General features: G+C 42.8%; 1 protein-coding gene across 7 annotated transcripts in view; it reads left to right on the forward strand.

Moving 5' to 3' along the window:
* Positions 1–19587, forward strand: part of MUSK (muscle associated receptor tyrosine kinase) — a 51253-nt gene that overhangs the window by 9550 nt on the left and 22116 nt on the right. For 4 of the 7 annotated variants that reach the window (XM_057364948.1, XM_057364950.1, XM_057364953.1 and 1 more), the window contains exons 6-8: positions 14221–14345; positions 18141–18300; positions 19510–19516. In XM_057364948.1, coding sequence (XP_057220931.1) covers positions 14221–14345; positions 18141–18300; positions 19510–19516 — 292 coding nt within the window. Of the gene's footprint in view, positions 1–889; positions 920–7867; positions 7873–14199; positions 14346–18140; positions 18301–19509; positions 19517–19587 lie in introns of all 7 variants that reach the window. The other 3 variants (XM_057364949.1, XM_057364951.1, XM_057364954.1) reach the window with 2 other exon arrangements.

The following is a 19587-nucleotide window of genomic DNA, read 5'->3' on the forward strand; positions in this document are numbered from 1 at the left end:
GGAGAGGAGAGGAGAGGAGAGGAGAGGAGAGGAGAGGAGAGGAGAGGTTTTCTCTTTATGAACTTAAACATTTTCTGCCCACTAAATGAACATCAGATCGGTTTTTCAATTTCTGGTCTTTATGTACTCTGCGCCCAACTCTTATTTACAGAAGATATTTGCCCTGTGGTGTGAATCACCACCTGTGTCAGAGTGCTGAGAACAGTGGACTKCAGGGGAACCTAAATGTTTGCAACAAGGCATTCTGTCTTCCTGAACCCTGCAAAGGAATTTGTGTTGGGCAAGGGCTTACGGAGTGAGTGGAGGAGTGACTGATTTAGTAGACAAAGTAATTTTTATTTCTGATTCAGAATGACCATACGGTAGAAAGTGGAGAAGGATCTTCATTTGCCTAGTGGGTTTCAAAATATTATTGTAGGTTACATTTGTCCTGGCATTATCAGAGGTTACTTAGTGTGCRAGCCCATTTCTGAGAGGAACATGCCCTTCCTTCTAGGAGCAGTATCAGGTATGCTAGATCCAGCTACCCTTTATTGTAGGTCTGCTGTTTCCCTAACAATGCCATTAACTGTTTTTTCCCCGCCCTTTTTCATATTTATACATACAGCACATTAGAAATTCCTTAAACAGTTTTAAAACAGRAAGGCAGCTATTCTTAATCTAAATTCTGTACTTCTCCCAGGCTAAAAGTGATGAAGCAAACTGAAAACAATTGGATTCTGATGGGAACAGCTTGGGTCCAGGGTTTTTTTAGTTTGGCCCCTGTCATCAAGACAATGGGCAAAGGCTTGTCAAGAGTTAAACTGTGAATGGCAGATACTTGGTGCCATGCACACTAATGCTGTCTCCATGCTGAAGGGCCTTTGGCACTGCAGTTTTATTGTTCCAGATCTGCCAGAGCCAGTTAGGGAATCTAAAAGCAAGCTGGAATTGCACCAAAAATCCAAGCTGCTGAGGTTGGTATCTTGTTTTATCTCCTTCTCCAGAATTATACAGTGGCCTCTTAATTCAAGGGATGGCAAAATAAGCCACAAATACCCTGCTAGGGGTGTGTCTGTGTGTTCTTCTTGAAATTAAGAAGATTAGTTCCTAATCTAATCCTCATTAGCTCAATGCTCCCACTCAACTATCCCCTCATATTCTGTTCATGTGTTAGGTGAACAAGGAATTGCTCTTCTCCAGGTTCACCTTSGTTTCTCCGATAGGACAATTATTGAATATATGTAATTTCAGGTGGCCACCCAAATTAGACTGACCCATGCTTGCTTTACAGTTTTGGCTTCCCAAATCCAAAGATATTAATCCTGACTTCAGCTTGCTGTCCATACAGATCCCTTCCCCTCATGGTATTTTAGATTGATTCTCATGGATATTTAGGGTAACTATATGTACACATACCTGTGTATGCATGCAGGTAGGTATGCAGCTGCAACACCCCCATACATCTCTTTTATTATTATTTTTAATAACCTCCCTCCTACCTCTGCTACCCCATTAATATCAGCATTTTAAACAAACTCCAAGTAAATAACTAAAATTACTCAAAACAGGAGAATAGTAAATAACTAAAATTACTCAAAACAGGAGAATCACACTCCAGTAGTCTTTGTTTCGGAAAATTATTATTTATTGCTTCTCTATAATAAAACTACAATATAATTTTCTTAAATCTTGGCACAAGTACTCATTGAAATCACCACGCTGCATAATGTGGTTTAATATTAAAATAAAATTACTAAGCATGGCTAGTAAACTATGAATATTTTATTCTAAGGCAAATGTCCATCCAAAGAGGAGTGTAAATATTTATGCCTGTAAATATAGTACGCAAATATTGCATAAATATTTATGAATATTACATCTAGATCACATGGATCCTGATTTGTTGTGTGCTTTCATTTTAATGGGTCCAGCACTAGTTCCATGTGGCATCCCATCCTTACAYAGAAGGGAGCACCCAAGAATCCTGGATCCTTGTGGCTGACAGGAATGACAAAAGTAAGAGGGCCAGCAAAAGCATAGCCATTTGGCAAGGAAATAAGTATGTTAATCCCTGACCTCCTATATAAATACAGGTTTTAGAAAAAGGGCTAGGATGAAAGGAGACWGAGATGGATTAAAGAGGAGGAGAAAGAATTAAAAGAAGAAAGGATGTCCTGGCTCCAGCATCAATCCAGCTGATGGGATGTGCAGGCTCCTGGAATCTAGGTGTGTCCAGGCTTTGTAGACCTTTTTATAGTGAACTTTTGATGCCCTGGAGATAAGTTTCTCACTTTCTATGCAAATGAGTTATCTTGGGCAGCACATTCTTGTAGACCTTTCTGGAAAYTGGTTGGGGGTTTGAGTGCTCTTGATTCCCCTTTGCATTCTATGCTTGCTCATCAGCCTCATTCCTGCATCTCTGCTGGACTCTGTTGTGCTCTGCTCCAGGAGCCAGAAAAAAGTYAGCTTGTCCCAAAAAAGTCAGCTTTCCCCATTCATAATACTGGCCTCTATTTATTACTTTTAAAGCACAGCTTTAGTGTTTTTACAGTCTACAGTTTTTACTGTTATTTTTAAAGCATAGTTGAAATAATTTGAGCAGCAGGTTTTAGATTAAAATTCAGGTGCAGCTCTTGTCAGGAAAAAGAAAGCATTGGAGGCCTCTCTCAGTGGAACTGGTTTTTCAGTTCCTGATTTTCCAGTTCCCGATTTTCATCAGTGAATGTGGTGAAGGAGGTAAGGATTCTGTGCACGCTTCACCCTGCACAGACCTGTCCCARGTTAGGACAGCCTGTTTGCTTGCCCAGGGCACATTTCAGACACCAGGGTTTAGATGGTGAATTCTTGTAAGTTAATCCTGGGYCAGGRTTTTAATTAAARGRWTWAAAAWYCYKSCYTTTYRCATCTTTTCTCCAAGYCTGGGGTAAAYCCACATGAATTTRGACAAGTGATAGTGAAATAGATTATTTTCTTATATTTCCCTCACTTGATTCTTCTAGTTACAGCCCATTCAGCTTACACAAAAAAGGTCTAGTAAAAGTACTGGTATAAAGTAGAAGTGCAATAGGCAGAAACAAGCCTTCTCCGCCCTACCTGGCAAAGCAAAAGTAAGCAATGATGAGTTTGTTGGGTCTGCCAATGTGAAGATTACTTCCTCTTGCTACTGTATGTTCACAGATGTTTAGAGAAGGTAACATGTGCATTGAGATGAAGGAACAATGGTATAATCTTGRCTGATTGACAAGAAATATGTTTTTAACTTCCAGGAGGCAACATTTCTGACCTGCAGTTTTGTATGAATTTTCTGTCATCTTAAGCATTTTGCTAACTAGCTTTTATATCACTGCATTACCAATTTTGGTAATGCACACTTCTGTTAAACCTAGAAGAGCATTTATATACTCAATGAAGCCGCACATTGCTGAAGGATTTCCACAGATTTCCTATTGTTTGCTGTATTGATAATCAAAGAGAATCTCTGGCTGTAAGTATTCTCTATGAATCAAAGATTCAGGACTCTGGTCAAATAGAAGCATTTGCTTGCTTTCCTGATCTGCAGTTCACACAGATGTCTGAAGGCTGAAGTTTATTGACAAATGTTGACTGAGATGGCTAAGATGGTACAGTTTTATCTGAAATCACTCCTTGGGAAATAAATAGGGAAGTAGCTATTGGCATCAGTAGTGTTGAGAGTTCTCAAATGCAGAAATTCCCATTGATGTAAATGAAAATTCAGGGCAGGGTAAAGACTTGAACTGTGCCAATAAGGCATTTTTTTTGCTTTCTCTGAGCATTTGAAAACTGTAGGTTCTKTAAGACCATCGTCTGTTTTCTTCCTTTATGCACTGGACAGCTMTTTATGTAATGTAGGCCATAGAACAGGGGGAATTTTGCTTTTCTTTGGTATTTGCAGTGACCAGTCCATTAATAGGACCGATTCCACAAAAGCTATGTAAGAGCTTCTCACATTCGGCTTCTGGGCCTGCTGCCTAAAACCATACATCCTCTGCAGTCCCCAAGGTTTGACATGTGCTAAGAATGGTATTCACCATATCCATTATGGATGAATTTTGTGATATTCAAAGAATACACTTAAAGCCATGAGCTCTTGTGCAGTGAGGCATGGGAATATTCCTGTTATGAGCATGCTTATCACCCAGACACAGAGTCAAGTGGCTCTGTTAATTTTTTTCTTAACATGGGGAATAAATTCCATTGGGCAGTTTTGCTTTAATCTCTCGCWATCTTTTTCAGATATTGTCTTTATAGCCAGTATTCATGGTATCTATAATTCAACATCAAATAAGAAATGTCTATGGCAGAACAGCCACAAACCAGTAAATTTTGCTATTATTTATGGGTGTCATTACCTGACCTGGGTTCAACTTTCTTGCTTTGTTTTGGAGAATGTTTCTTCTGTCCTTGGGGAAAGGAAATTGCCACTTTGTGAATTGGTAGAATGGGSTCCTATCCCGTATGTCCTTCTTCAGTCTTCAAAACAAAATATGACCAAAGAAATTGAGAAGTTGACTATGAATTTCTGACAGTTTAGATGTAACACCTGCTTAAAAATGAAACATAAAGCCATAAACCATGTTTCAGCCTTCGCCTTATTTTTAGCTTCAACTATTGAAAGAGCATTTTCTGGAGAATAGTGGAGTTATTGTCAATGAAATGCACAAAGGGTTGTGGTGGATTAGGTCCTAATACTACAGAAAGTAAAATATTCTTCTGAGAATTGTCTTTCCAAACCAGCAGCATGTGCATGGCAGTCCTCTGATGCAGGAAGACAGTCTGAATAGTCTACTGGAACTTGTGTGCAAGAGGGTTTTCTTCCCCTGACGATGAAGAACAAACTTCCTCTTGTGTCTTTCTAGGTGTTGTATCCACCAGGGAAACCTCTGAAGTTCCGGTTTGCCTGGTGATGCATTTTTAACGTTGAAGATTAAAGAAAAAGGAAATAAATACAGGGACTGCTATGTAAAAGGAGAGAGTGAGTGGAGGGTCCTGTTGAATGCATACTGAGTTAGATGCAGTTCCATCTTCCATGAGACTGTGCTTGATCTCCATTCTGTGGCACCAGAGACTTGTGGAATTTGATAGCGTACTGCATGATAATGTTTAGTTTTGAAGCCATCGTTCTACAGGCACATGTTTAAAAATTAGCAATCATAAATCTGTAAGGAAACAAAAAAWTTAGCCAGGGCAAATATTAGGTGATACAGTGTGTTTAGCAAAAAACTACCTGTATTCTTCATGAATTTATTAACATTTTTGGTGCAAATTTGTGCACTTTCCAACTGCCTGAAGAGGCATCAGCTGAGGATTACTGCCCCTTTCTTTAACTAGGCCATTAATTAATCTGTTCTCTGAAGTGCTGCTGCTCAGCTTCACCCTGCGCTACTATGTGGCAGCACAAAAACCAATCAAATCAAGACAAGGGTAGAAGCAATGCTCCTCGCACTCCCTCGACCGAGATGTTGTTTGGCTTTGTGTTCCAGCCCTGGTAGATAGAAGTCTTTTCCTGGCTACATTTTATTGCTTATTACTAGCTACTAAAATAATACCCTGCCACAAGCCACAAAAATGTTCCCCTAAGCCACTTCTGAGAGCTGCCTTGCCTTAAAAATAGAAAGGTTTTCSTCTAAGAATCATCCCTTCAAAAGAAAGGACCTGCCAGATTTGGTCTAGATTTTTTTTTTAAATATTTTTTTCTAATTCTTATACGGTTAAAGGAGGGCAGAGTAGCTGACAATAGAAAGTGACACCATTGCTACTTAGTTAAGAGACTATCCCCATAAAGTATAAAGCATTAGCTTCCTTCAGCTGTTTTTTGGATCTCTTACATAGTCGTGGGACAAATTTGCATCATAGATAAATCAACAGATTAGGAAGTCACTCCCAAGTGACAGGAATAAAAGCATATATTTAATGCAGATAATGCTATCAATTTGGATAGATCACATTCCAGAGATGGTCTGTGTTTCAAATGAAAGTTGACTCCTGATAAGGCATCCAGAAAGTTTTTTGCACTTTTGTGTCAACTTCCTGTACTTGGAAAGGAAAAGGAGATGSTAAGAGACCACTGAGGCAGCCAGTCTCTGTTACCTTGCTGCATGTCCCATAGATTAGATTTCAGCATGAAATCTGAATTTTTGTCTATATCATCTTTTGAGGTAGTGTATTTTGGATTTGGAGGTGAATTGCCAAATAACAGACTGGCAAGGAAGTTTTCAGTTATTCATTGCARTATTGGGTGAAATTTCCTCATGGAAATTCTGATACCAGCACTGGAGATRAGTCTTTGTCTCTGCCTAGAGTAGAGGCAGAAACTTTGGGAAAGGATTGCCTTCCCAGTCTGCATTGATACTGGTGTGTGTACCTGCAGGCAGCATCCTATGGTAGCAAACAGCAAATACTGCAGTTTGCTTTTAAAAATTGCAAAGGGTTTGTGGGGAGGGAGCATGACAGGGAAAGAACAAGCTGGCCTGTAATTACACAGAAGTATTTGACTGGCCTCAGCGGGGTGGCGTGGATGCAACCAAAAACCCAGAATCTCTGATTAAATCTCCTCCTACCTGTGGCATTCACTGAGGATCTCAGATGCCACAGATACAGCCAGAGCCCTAATTGCAGGGTGACAGAGCAAGCTGCAGCAGGAAGAAAACAGCCCCAGACCTTCAGCAAAGGACAAGCAGGGGTGAGCCATCCAATTTACTCCTGAGGCTTGCTCTAGTGTGACATTGGCATGAGGTTCATGCTGCCTTCCAGTCACTGTCACAGGTGGCCWCCAGCACTGAGGAGCTGCGGCACAGATCTCCTGGGAGGCTTTGGGTAAGGCACATCCACACAGCTCCTCTTTGAAGAGCATTTGAGCCTTCAATTTCCTTTTGCAAAAGCCTCTTTTCCTTAGCAAAGAGTTTGGAAATGTAAAAAAAAATTATGACCGTCTCAAATCAGTGTGTGAATTGTGGTTTTAGGGGAAAAAAAAGATATGGGAGTTAAAATCCCTCTCTCTTGTAAACTGTTGGCTAGCTAGAAAACATGAGTTTTCCACAGAACAATGAAGSGARTAGAGGATAGAGAATTTCCAAAGCTACCGGATAAAGGGGACCATAGCAAACTGAGAAAAGTATCCTGAAGTGTCTGGAGCATATCAAATTGGGAGTTGGGAATTTGAAACAAAGATGTATCASAAAGATGTAGGAGGAGTTGGATGAATTTTCAACACTAAAAATCAAACATGCATGATGGGTTAGGTGAGTAGGGAACAGGGTCCTTGCTATCCCCCAATCCAAGAAAAATTCTAGCAGCTAGCAGCACTTTGAAGTAAATGAAAGGAAGTACTTTTGACGTGACATGTAATTGAATTTATGACATTGCTCTTACCCAGTGGCGGAGACCAGATGCCAGGATTATCTCTTAGGGTATTTTAGGGTATCCCAGTGATTTCCTGTAATTGCTTGGTCAATTCTTTGGAGTGGAAGAGGGAGAGAGAGACTTGTACGTGAAGATTTCAGTACATGCACACAGACTGGTAGCCTTGGCAGCGTTCACAATGGGTTGTGATCACAAATGGAACAAGCAAAGGAATTGCTCCTTGGCTTTGTGAGGCTGGGAACTACCTTTCCAATTTCACAGGCAATAGTGGGTAGAGGCAGAGTTAAATGGCACCTGATATGTCTCTGTACCACAGATGAGACAGCKCATGGAGAAGCTTAAAAAGGCCTTTCCTTCAAAGACACCAAAGACGTACATAAGACCAGTACTGACATGAAAAGAATTTCCTCGTTCATTTCCTTGGGAAGTAATCTGAACACGCTATCCTCACTTGTCCTTGAATCTGGTGTTTGCTCTGTRTATAGAGATGAACACTTGTACAGAGCAGGTGTTATATAGTTACACAGGATATAAGCTATCTATTTACATTTTGCTCCTGGTTATTATATCTTTGCATATTTGTAGTGTCTTCTTTAGGATTCCAGAGGCATCTACATGCAGCGTAAAGTCTTTCACAGCTGAGAAGTTAGTGGCTGATGTGTTTACCATTATATGAGTGCTTCTGCTGATGCAAATTGTCCTACCACCCATAAATCTAGGACTACGCCCTAGAATAAAGTTACCTTCAAAAGTTATTGCCTTGCTGAGAAAAATTTGCTTTGATATTAGACACTTCAGCTTTGAATCTGAAGGGATATGATTCAAGATGGAGATTGCACTGCTCCATCTTCCTTCCACACGGGCCTTGAACTGTTCCTGGTGTCTGTTTCACAGCCTCAGGCTCCAGGTTGAGCATCTGTGTATTTCTGTGGAGTCTGGCTTGTGCTGCATGATGTTTTAAGGATTACTGCAGGGCCCAAGTCTACCAAATAATGTATCAGGAGTCACAAGAGATTGGAGATTTTGAGATTCTCTACAAAATGCAGTTATTTCAGGCTTATTGGAAGTTTGTTCTCCCAGGTTACCACAATAACAGGGTGAAGGGCAGGATGATGAAGCACCGCTTGCTTACAGCTATTCCTCAGCTTGCTCTTTTGGGCCTCATATATCATAGTGCTTTTCCTTGAGGAATAATACAGTAGTTGTGTGCATTTCCCACTGCATTTGTTTGTTTGTTTGTTTGTTTGTTTGTTTTTTTTTTTGATAACTTGTTCACACTTTATTATACTGGTTCTCTAGCTGTAAGCATGTTTGTACATGGATTAAATTAAAACAGGTAAGCAATCTGATGGACTTAAATCAAAATGTCTCCTATCAGCTTTGCCTGAGCTGTTTTGCTCCTCTTTGTATTTACTTGGTAAGCTTGCATGAAAGATAAATCTTGCAACTTTGGTAAGAAATACTTGGAGATTGAGGTGAAACTGACCTTGCAGCTATCTCAGGATTTAATTAGCCCATCCATTTTGGAAGTGCTAAGCCATGTGCAGAACCTGCTGCTGCTGCTGTGATAGGAGTGGCTGACTGTCCTTGCTGAAGAATTTTTTTGTTATCAAAGGTGGGATTTGGGTCCATCATGTCAGCCGCGGTGACTGTGTCTTGCTTGTTCAGCCCTGGTTCTTGTAATGTGATTATCTRCTGCACACAGCTCGATGTGGCTGTCTCTGTGACTGGTGGTCCACGTGCATGGTGTGTGGCCTGCTCTCAGCCCTGGTATTTCAAGAATTTTTTTGATTTTACACGGGTTACCTAATGTTAGAAAACACGAATGCTGCAGGTTTCTATATGTTTAAAAACGTATTTGCCAGACCTTCCCTCATCTCTCACCAGTGGGAAGGAAATGGTAGTGCCTCTGCTTTTTGCTTCTCCTTGACTGCCTCGTTTAGACTTGTCAGGAAGAGTGAATGGATATGAGCTGAATGGGTCTGAATGGGGAGTTAAACAAACAGACTTCTCGCTGGCAAAAATCACAGTGGCACAAGTTCATGGTGCTTTGAGCATACAGCTGGCAAGCATAAATGTTTTTTTATGGATTAGTAAGCAAAGTGCAAGCCCAGAGAACACCTCTGCTGTAGAAGAAGTAATTTTGATCTTTCATGCTTCACGTATGAAAGAGATACGGGAACTCTGGCAAACACAAATGAAAAATGCTTGCAATTTAGCTAAGTACTTACACATGAGTTTTGCACAGTGCAGTCTTTGCCAGGGTATTTATATCAGGAAGGCTTCAGAGACAAATGTATTCTACCAGTTCCCGCAGCAAAATAGACACATTGGATCTCAACGCGGCACTGGATGCAGAGGAAAATACATTGTACACACAGGATTTGCCTTTAGGCACTGTCCTGTGCAGATTTGCTGAAAAAAAAATGCACAAGACCTGGTTTCAATCACCCAAAAGGCTGTCTTTCATGACAAAAAAAAAAACAGGTGGGGGAGGTGAACCAGGTTGGGACATCAGATTTGTCTGGCTCATGCRTCAGGGCAGACTTGGGCTGCAGTGGGAAGGGAATGTGCATGTTCTGTTGCCAGGTGGCTGCAAACACAAATTTAGCTCCTGGTGGTCTTACCTTGGTTGAGACTTGGGGGTGCTTCACAATGTGCCAGGACTAACAACAAACTCTTGGATGGGAACACATGCAGGTGTTGACAGGCTGGTAATTCATGTATGTGGGCAAGTGCTGCTCATGTTGTCATAAAGTCAGGGTTCACCAAAGCCACTGTGGCCTCTGGGTAAACAGCAACCTGCCCCACACCCCAAAACAAGGGCTTGAACGATCCTGGTGCTCYGAACATCACTTTGTCCTTTCCCAAAAGCAGCAGCATGGCCTCAGGCCACCAATGCAGCTGTCTRGATGTGACTGAACCAATCCAGCATGCCTTAACAAAAAAAAGACCTTACCCAGACCAAGAGCAAGCATCTGACAGGGCTGCGGGACCCAAACGTGGGAAATGAAACATAGCTCAGTCAAAGAAAATGGGGAATAAAAGTCACCTGGAAAGAGTTAACCATTCAAAGTGGAGGCAGGGGGGAGGGCACGCTGCTTTAATCTTTTTATGGTATAAAAATTTCGTGACTGAGTTAAAGCCCTACTGTTTGGACTGGATGATGTTACGTAATTCTCAGAAATGAGAGCAGCTGGCCATGGTACAGATACCTCCTAGCAAGCCCTGCAGTGCACAGCACATCATTTACCAGGCCGTAAAAGAAAATACATTTATTAAGGGGCTTGGGAGTGAAATTTGACATGCTGGCTTGGCTTTTAGCTGTCTGGATTTCATTTACAGCTCCACTGTTTTATTTTCCACTAAAATAAATAAATAAATGAATGAAGCCCTCTTTGCTCACTTTCCCTAACTGTTTTTTGGCATGCTTTTGGGTAAATCCAGTGTAGAGAGCCCAGGGGTATTGATGAGAATGTTAATGGCAATATAGCTAAACACGCAAAGGTCTTGGCAAAATCCACATTCTGGAGGATCTGGAAAAGGCAGACAARTAATGGAAGTATTAGAAATCACCTGGCTGTTGGAGTTTTTCACTCTGAGGAAAACTGAGAGCATGTCCTGAGCGCACCAAATAATGTGAATTTTACAAACATTTATTGCTATTTCCTGATCTTTCCTCTTCCTGCCCAACACCCACCTCTTCCTACCAGCTGCACCACCAGATTTTCCATTTCTTCCTTGCCTTTGCCTCTTTTGTTTGCTTGTGTAATTTGGGGGAGGGAGGAAAAATCATAGTTTTTGGGGCTGTTTTCTGCCATTTAGCTACGGGACAGATTTCATTGCTCATACAGTTGCCAAAATGGACCCTGAGCTCACCCTGGTGTTGTTGCCCTGCTTTGCCGTGGTGGAAGGTAACACTGGCTGTCGACTTCACCACAACAYGCAAATGTGACAGCAATGGCAATGTGTCATCTACTCACAGATGATGTGGTTGAGAAATAGGTGATGTTRTTTTTTTAATACTGTTTCCCAAAGCAATTAAGAGCCCTTTGGAAAATGTGTCCCTGGGTGGGCCAATCATCCATGCTCTAAAACCTGTTGAGACCTGGTGAGTCTGGCCCTTGTGCCAGGAAATTTCTCATTTAAAAATAAAATAATATAAACCCTGTTCCCCCCCCCCCCCCTTCAATTATTCCAATAATAGTATCTACAGCTAGGTATTTAAGGTACATAGCTGAACTTTAGGTAAAATACTTTTTAAAAGCATGCAAATAGAAGTAGTCAAAATGCTAAAGAATTAAATCTGCATCTTCAATTTTAAAGGTCCTGAAAAGTGCACATGGTAGCACTGCGGATAGGAGGAACTTCAATTCTTCCACACTTGGGAAATCAGCTTAAGTCCCTTATAGGTCAAATTTTATTTAGCCATTCCTCCCCRCAGTACTTGCCACCAGAAACATGTGAATATTTAGGAGCTGTTGCTGGATTTTTTTATCCATGTATTTGGTGTTTTAAGATTTTAAGAATGTCCTGACTTTTACCTTCCCTATTTTCCAGACAACTGCTCACCTAGCAGTTTGCTGGGCTACTAATGGGTGTGTTGGGAGGAGGGGAGGACCCTGGGAAGTGGAATTCAGTTTCCTGACCTCCCCAGGGGCASCACAGCATGCATGAGCTGGACCAGCCACAGCACTCACTGTGGCTTTGCACCCTGCCTGGGCTATTGCCATTTTCAGAACGTGTCATTTTTCCTCCAGGCTGAAAGATCCTAGCAGATTTTGGTAGTGCAGTTAGTACAGAGGAAGGCACACATGCGACCATCTGGTATTGGCCAGCTGGGGGCTGGTAATTCGTCACTTTGGTGTTAACTGGGCAGGATCCGAGCAGCAGAGTCAGAGAGCAGCATCGAGTGGGCAGGGTCCCAGCAGCACTCTGGGCAGCACGAGAAAAGCACTGAGGGCTGTGTTCTGATTCTGGAAGCTRACGTGCTGGCTTCAGCAGGAGCCATGTGAGTGTAACTGCTGCCAAAGACAGGGCCCAAAGTTTAGTATTTCTCCAAGTGAGGTATAAAAATAATTATGAGCTTAGCCTGCAAAACTCAGGTCCGAATTCSTAACCATCTGGTGTTAATGGTCTGAAGTGAAACTTCAGACAAAGGTTTCATTTTACTTRTTATTCATGAGAAAAGCCCCTGGCCAGTGACTGCAGTTTTGTTCATTACTTATGGAGCTTCATAACTGCTGCCTCCCTGAGGGGTAGGGGGTGCAGAAGCCTCATGCTGTTCTGCTTTGACTTTGGGCAAGTGGCACTGAGCACAGACAGTGGGATTGCTTGGAGCACACAGAAGAATTAAGAAGCTCCATATAATATTTATCCTCTCACCATTTTCACTTCACTGACATTAAATTTAATCTTCCTWAAAAAAATCCCTGCCCAAGAGCTTATTGAATGACTGTACTCTTAAGACAAAAATATTTCTGTGCTGGAATTAACTCCTACTGTGATCCATGAGCAAAAGCTGGTTTTAGGCCCTTTGTTAAAACTTTAGCTRCATACCAGGCCAGAACTAGGTGGAAGGACTATGTGGAAAGCATATACTTTTTTCCAGTTCAACTGCAATGCTGTAGACAAAGCCTTCCCATTCCAAATAGTAGAGAAAGATGTTTTAATTCTGAACAGGGCAAGCAGAAGACTGTGACATGGTGAGATATGTTGATAAGGGGAAACAGAGAGATAGAAAATGTGGCAAACAAGATCTCAGGCATGTGTGACAACTCCATGAGAAAGTTCCTTGCTCATTGAAGTTTCTGATGGAGACTTTTACACATTGCTGTGTGGTCCAGAAAKTGTTACTCACTACATACTCATTACTGGAGTAAGAAATGGCAAAKCTATTCAGCCTCCTTCCGTACAGACATTCTGGCATTTTCATTAAAAATTTTGGGTCAAAACTCAAATTTTCCAGGTGGGAAATATCTCTTCTCTGCTTTTCTCTATGTCGTCCAAGTACAGCAGTTTGTGAAGACCATCAGGGCTGTGTTGCTGGTCAAAAAAAGTTTTCAGYGAAAATACTTCAGTTGTTATTTCTAGCCAATAAAAAAAAACCCAAGAAATCAAAACAAAACCAAAAAACCAACAACAACAAAAGGGGGAATGCTTATTTTGTTTATCTGCAAATTCATATTGCAAATAGTAAACATATTGTCACAAAAGAAGCAAGAGCAGCAGAAATGAGAAGCCACTGAAAAAGTCTGCTTTCCCGCTGCAATCTCATCTTCCTAAAATTTTTGCCAGCCATTCTCTCATACCTTGATGCTTGATGTTAGACACTCTCCCCTTAGGGCGGATTATTATTATGTGGAAAATGCCAGTGTTTGCAGCACTCTGTGGCAAGTCCTAATCACTGCCATCAGACTGARATATTTATCTGACCCTTAACCTTCATGGCACATGTCCACACTGGTGGTCCTCCTTGATGGTTTGGAACAAATTTCACAGGAGGTCACTCTGGGCAGGCCAGCACGGTAGCTGATTATTTGCTGTAAGCTGTTTCATCTGCATGCTCCTGAAGAGGTTGCTCTTGTTTTTCTTGCACATTACCCTCTCTGAGGCATTGGACTTGATGTAGAAATTTCCAGAGGTAAACTTTTGGTCTTTRAAGTGCAGAATGTAACCAAACTGAATATTTTTTTCTCTCCCAAGACTGTCACTCTCTGGGAAGMCTGTTCTACTCTCTGCTTTTATTCATGGTGCTGTGACTTTTATCAAGACCCACTGGGGAGGGAGCACCCCCATCTCAGTGCCATCTTCAGCTTTACTTGATCATTCAGCTAGCACCTTTGCTTTCTCTTACAGTGTTTGCCAGAATCCTTAAGGCTCCTGAATCCCAAAATATCACCTTTGGATCCGTGGTGACGTTGCGGTGCASAGCAACTGGCCATCCAGTCCCTACTGTCACCTGGCTGGAAAATGGGAAAGCTGTAAGTGCCTCTTTTTGTGCTTTTGGCCCTGGAGGATGGCTATCAGCCAGAAGAGCAGCAGGGCTGGGAGCCAGAACCAGTGGTTTCTATTCCTGCCTAACTTAGCAYCTTGTTGTGCAATCTCATTGAGTCMATTTCATCTCTCTGCTGCAGTTTCCTCCTCTGAGAAAACATTGTCCCCYTTCTCCAGAATGTTGAATGACTTCATTTGTTAGGATATGGAAAGCCCAAGATGAACAGTGCTCTACACCCTTTCAACTTTCCTGCAAGCCAGGATTTCTAAGACTTCATTGTGTATTTTGCAGCTTTCCTTTCCTTTTTTAATAACATGGCAACAATGACAAGGCAAGATAGCTTATTTGACAAWGTAACACAAATCACAAATACAGCAAAGTCTTGAAGTAAAACACCTGTGGAACAGTACTATGCACAGCATATTTGAAGGAGAGAATAGATCGGAAATTTTCTAGACTGACCTAGGTGATATGAAATATGTCACCAATTTATCCCTGGCCAGAAGCATGCTCTTGAGAAAGGCACATCCTCTTCAATGGGGGCAACCAAGGGATGCAACTCCACTGCAAAACCACAGAAAGTTTCCRTGATCTAATGATCCTGACCACTTAAGATAGGTGCTTGCTTTCAGTTTGCCTGGCTCTCATGCCTGTSTGCAGCTATTGCAATGCCTCCACTTCAGTGAACTGAGGACTTGCACAACACCCAGTATTGCCTGTGTGGGAGCGAGCAGGGCACTACAGTCATGGCAGCTCTGCAGCCCAAGCCTGCCATGGGTTTCATCTTCATGTGCTTGTAGTGAACATGTTTTATACACTCTTTGGTCTTCTGGCAGCCTTTTTAAGGACGTGAACCCAGGGTGTGGTGCTGGAGAGGCAGGCAGAGTGTCTGGTCAGTTTACCTCTGCTTTTTCTCACTGACCTCCTCTCAGCCCCAAGTCCTTCTGAGCACAGGCTCATTCCGACCATTCCTCTGGACTTGCTTGTCCAACAGGACCAATAAATCCTCTTGTTCCTTACAGTAGGGGGCTATCACTATCCTGCTTTTTATCTCCTCTTTCCATACATTATAACACATAATGAAGTCCTCCTGGTTACTCTGCAGGCTGTCTTGCCTTCCTTGCCTCCTCTATACCTGTTGTGTCCTCCAGTCTGATTAGGGCTAATTTTCTATATTCCCTCAACCTTGCTAGGCAGAGCAGCAAAGGGATCAGATCAGCCTGTGCTGAGACCTCTGGRTGCTCAGTGGTTTCTGATAATATTTAGTTTGAGACAACTGCAGGTGTTTATTTAAGACTTCTTCCCCACTGGGAATTAAACATTTGGCAGGAGTTTGGGGTGCCTGGCAAGGCCAGCATATTTCCAGAGCACAGACGTGTCCTCTGTTGAGCTCTCTACGGATCCCACAGGGAGCTGAGGTACCTGAGATGACGTTCTGCCCCTCACTGGTGTCATGCCTGACCGGCCATGTCTGCTCTGCCCCATTCCTGTCTGAAAGACATAGCCCAGTCCCAGGAGGGTGGTGCTCCAGATTGCTTCACTTTAAATATGGCAAGGAAACCTTAATGGGAGCCCAGCTCTGGGAGAGTCAGCAGGAAGCCAGTGGATTGGAGATGGAGAATTTGAGGGCTGGCTCACAGCAATGGTGAGTCATTTGAAGATGCAGCATGCCTGTGGCATTATGGTGTCTGAACACCGACCTGTAATTGTCCCRAGGCTCAAAGAATGGGTGTTTACTGAACTTACTGAGCTGCCTTGGAAGAGGAGGATGGAAACTGCAGCAGCTGCCTTGTCTACCTAAATAGAAACAAAATCATTTCCCTCCCGCTATGCACCACAGGGCATCATGGACCTTTTAATGCAGTTTTCCACACATTCAAGAATAAATGAGGCAGGTGTGAAGATGTGAAGAGGTCTCTAATTTGCTGGTAGCTGAGGCAGTGTTTTGAAGGCTAAAAAGAGAACTCCTGGAAACAGAATCTCAGGAAATGTGCTTGAAATGGGAAGGGAATCAATTAACGTGAGGGAACATCTTGAGGCTTCCAGTAGAGAAAATAACAGCTGGTCAGTGTGGAATTCCTAGGCACCACTACCTGTGATTTTCCTCAGTGCGTGGTTCATGCTGCTTGTACTGCTTGCAGTTACCAGAGCAAGAAGCTGCCTGTTCCAAGCCAGAGGGAGCAATTCCAGCTCTCTGTGCTCAGCAGGCACAGTCCAGCACTGTCAGATGTGGTATCCCCACAACCTGAGGAGCAAGCAGGGGCAGAAGGCTGGATTAGCACAAGCTGCTCAGGGCAAGCAGGCACCTATCCCAGAGGGGTGCTGCTAGTCAGGGGCAGCCTACAGGAATATCCTCCTTTCCACTGAGAAGGTCCCTGCACCATTTTAGTGCTGAGTGGTTTCCRGAGAGAAAAAGATTCCAAAACTAAATTTGAGCAGCACTGTAACAAAAGAGAAATCAAGAACAAAATAGAAGAAATAACCCCTGAGCTCCCACCGTCTTGAGGTGGCTTGATGTTTTAAGACCAGAAATACCCCTGGTCCCTGAGTTTGCACAGTGTCTGACATACCTGGTGCAGCACTTACAAACTGTGCTGGTCTGATTATTTAGTGATTTCTTCCCATGAATATTCTGTCACCACAACCCCAAGCTGCGTTTGAGTGAGGCAAAACAAATATGTTCTTCTCAGCTTTTTCTTTTCATAGAGAATCAAATCTGCTTACAGGACATGATACAACACCGATGTGTTCCTTCTTGCTTTTTCAATTATCGCTGTCAATACCTATGGGTATTTCATCTCACTGAAAGATCTCACTGAAAGATCTCATTGAAAGTGCAGTTTTACCAACCTCCATGGAGTCAGATTGATATCTCTGTGTTCTCAGTCAGATATGTAGGCAGAGTGCTTTGCTGGGATGGATCCAGGGAGACAATCTGTAATGTTCTTAGAGTCAGGTCACACCTGTAGCACCCACAGGCAGCCATATCTCACTTGAGTTGCATTTGATGCTTCCTTTTAGTATGAAGGTTAGACCAGGAAATGCTCTCTTTCCTACCTCCTTTGCAAGATAAGAGTCTGCATGTACCATGCCCGCCTACTTTAATGAACACCGTATTGGCAGGAAAGACTTGATGGTAAATCAAGCCCAGCCTGCCAAAATCAGCAGGCTTTGAGCTCATTTGCCTGGGAATTTCTTATCTGGGAAAAGAGCTGGCCAAAATCATTGTATTTGCATCTCCTTCCCTACTTCTAGTTGTCAGATAAGAAAATCTACCAGATATCTGTTGAAGTGTTGGAGTCAGAGCACTTTCTTTGCTCATGACAGCTCTGAGGGTATGGCAGTGGTTATATTAATCCAGAATCAATGACTTCGAAACTATTTTCTTTTCTTCCTCTGTATAGCGGAAGTCCAGGAAGTCCACAAAGTCATCTTGCTAAGGCATGAAGAAGCAAACAATTTACTACAAGAAGCCAGCTCAGTTACATAAGTCAAATTGTGACTATGACTCTCTTGAACTGAAACCTAACTGCAAAAGTATTGCTGAAGTGTGAAATAGGAGAGATCTTTTAACATTTATTTTTGTATGTGAAGTCAGCTGCTATGAAAGCACCAAAGTAACACCAACCGGAGAGCTTTAGCTCTCCGGCACTTTTGTCTCCTTGCCACATCTTCCTCTGCTAATTTAAATGCCTGGGACTGTGCCTCTTAGATTTTTCCTTGGTTTGCTTGTTTTCCTCTTTGTTGGAAATGCTGCTTCATCAGGTTTTTGCTCGTTTAGGTTTCTGCAGGGTCTGTAACAGAAAGTGTCCAGGACAGAGTGGTTGATTCCAGACTGCAAGTGTATGTCACCCGACCTGGTCTGTTCACTTGCCTTGCCACCAACAAACACAGCAAAACTTTTGGAGCCGCAAAAGCAGCAGCAACCATCAGCATTTCAGGTATGCAAGGAAAGAAGAGGTCATTAAAATTTTTAACCTTTCCTGCTGGGGAAGAGGAAAGGGGTGTGGAGTGCTCTGGAGGAAGGGGGGAAGTCTTGGAGAGCTGATAGTGTGCAGGGGCCTAAATCTGAGTAYGAGTGCATCCTCCACCAGGCTATTTCCTCGTATACTCTTACACTTTGGAGGCTGGCACAGCTGTCATTTCCTGAATGTTTGCTGCTGTCTTGTACTCTCTGTCCCAGCAGCACACTTGGTAAGTTCATCCACGTGGAGGAAGTCATGGCTGTGACCCAGCATTGGTATCACCTAACAGCAAAGTGAAAATAACTGTGAGCAGTTCTGCTACACAAGGGGTGGCATCCAGAGAGCAGGATGGCTGCTGTCAGAGGAATATCCTGCCTTGCCTAGAGTAATCTCTTCTCCCAGGGACATCTTCCAAATGTGAAAAGGATAATGAAATATTTCAAAGAGAAGAAATACTGTATTTCCCATCCCCATTTCTACTTTTAGCCTAGTCAGGTCTCTGTCCTACAGGTGCAGTGGAGCGGACTGGTACTTTGGGCTGGTGGGAGAAGTTGTRCTCCTCCAGGCTGTGTGTGCTCAGCCAGAGGAGAACAACCCCCAGACCTGAGCAGGAACCTGCCTTRGCCTCATCCCAGCTCAAAAGGCTCTCAGGACAGAGGTGTCCTGCCCTTGGCTGGTGCTCAGTGCCTCCTCCCTGAGCTGGCAGAGCCCAGCTMCTTGCAGGCTGTGGGCACCAATGTGTGCCAGCGCTGCATCTCCAGCCCTGGYTGCTCTCACCTCTTACAGCTGCTGCCTGAAGCAATGGATGTTTTTGTGGCTTAAACAGGGGATGCTGTTGTGTGGTGACCCAAAGGAGCAGGATAGAAGTGTGGGTTTACGGTGCAAGAGTCCATTTCAGCTGGCACTRCCTTGAATAATCCACTTCCTCCACTGCATTCCTTCTCACTTTATAGTGTTCAGTGTTGCCCAACGTTTCTTCCCCACAAGATGGTACAAAATATCCCCAGAATTTAGGTGCGTTTTTTTTTTTTTTCCCCAGAGAGTCTACAGTTCTCAGACAGATTTCCTATCATGGAAATCTTAACTTACGCAACTCAGAGAGAGAAATGAATTGTTACTAATGTCTTTTCCATTTCTTCTTTCTCCTGGTTCATCACAATTCCTGGATCTGACGCCTCTCGGCAGAATGGAGGTAAGAATGGCTTTCTGTGATTTTGTTGAGGCTCTTTCTGGGCCGGGAAGAATAATGATGAATCAAAGGAC

The sequence above is a fragment of the Malurus melanocephalus genome, unplaced genomic scaffold (genome assembly GCF_030028575.1).
Source record: "Malurus melanocephalus ecotype Western Australia unplaced genomic scaffold, MMel_1.1 scaffold_45, whole genome shotgun sequence".
NCBI lineage: Eukaryota > Metazoa > Chordata > Aves > Passeriformes > Maluridae > Malurus > Malurus melanocephalus.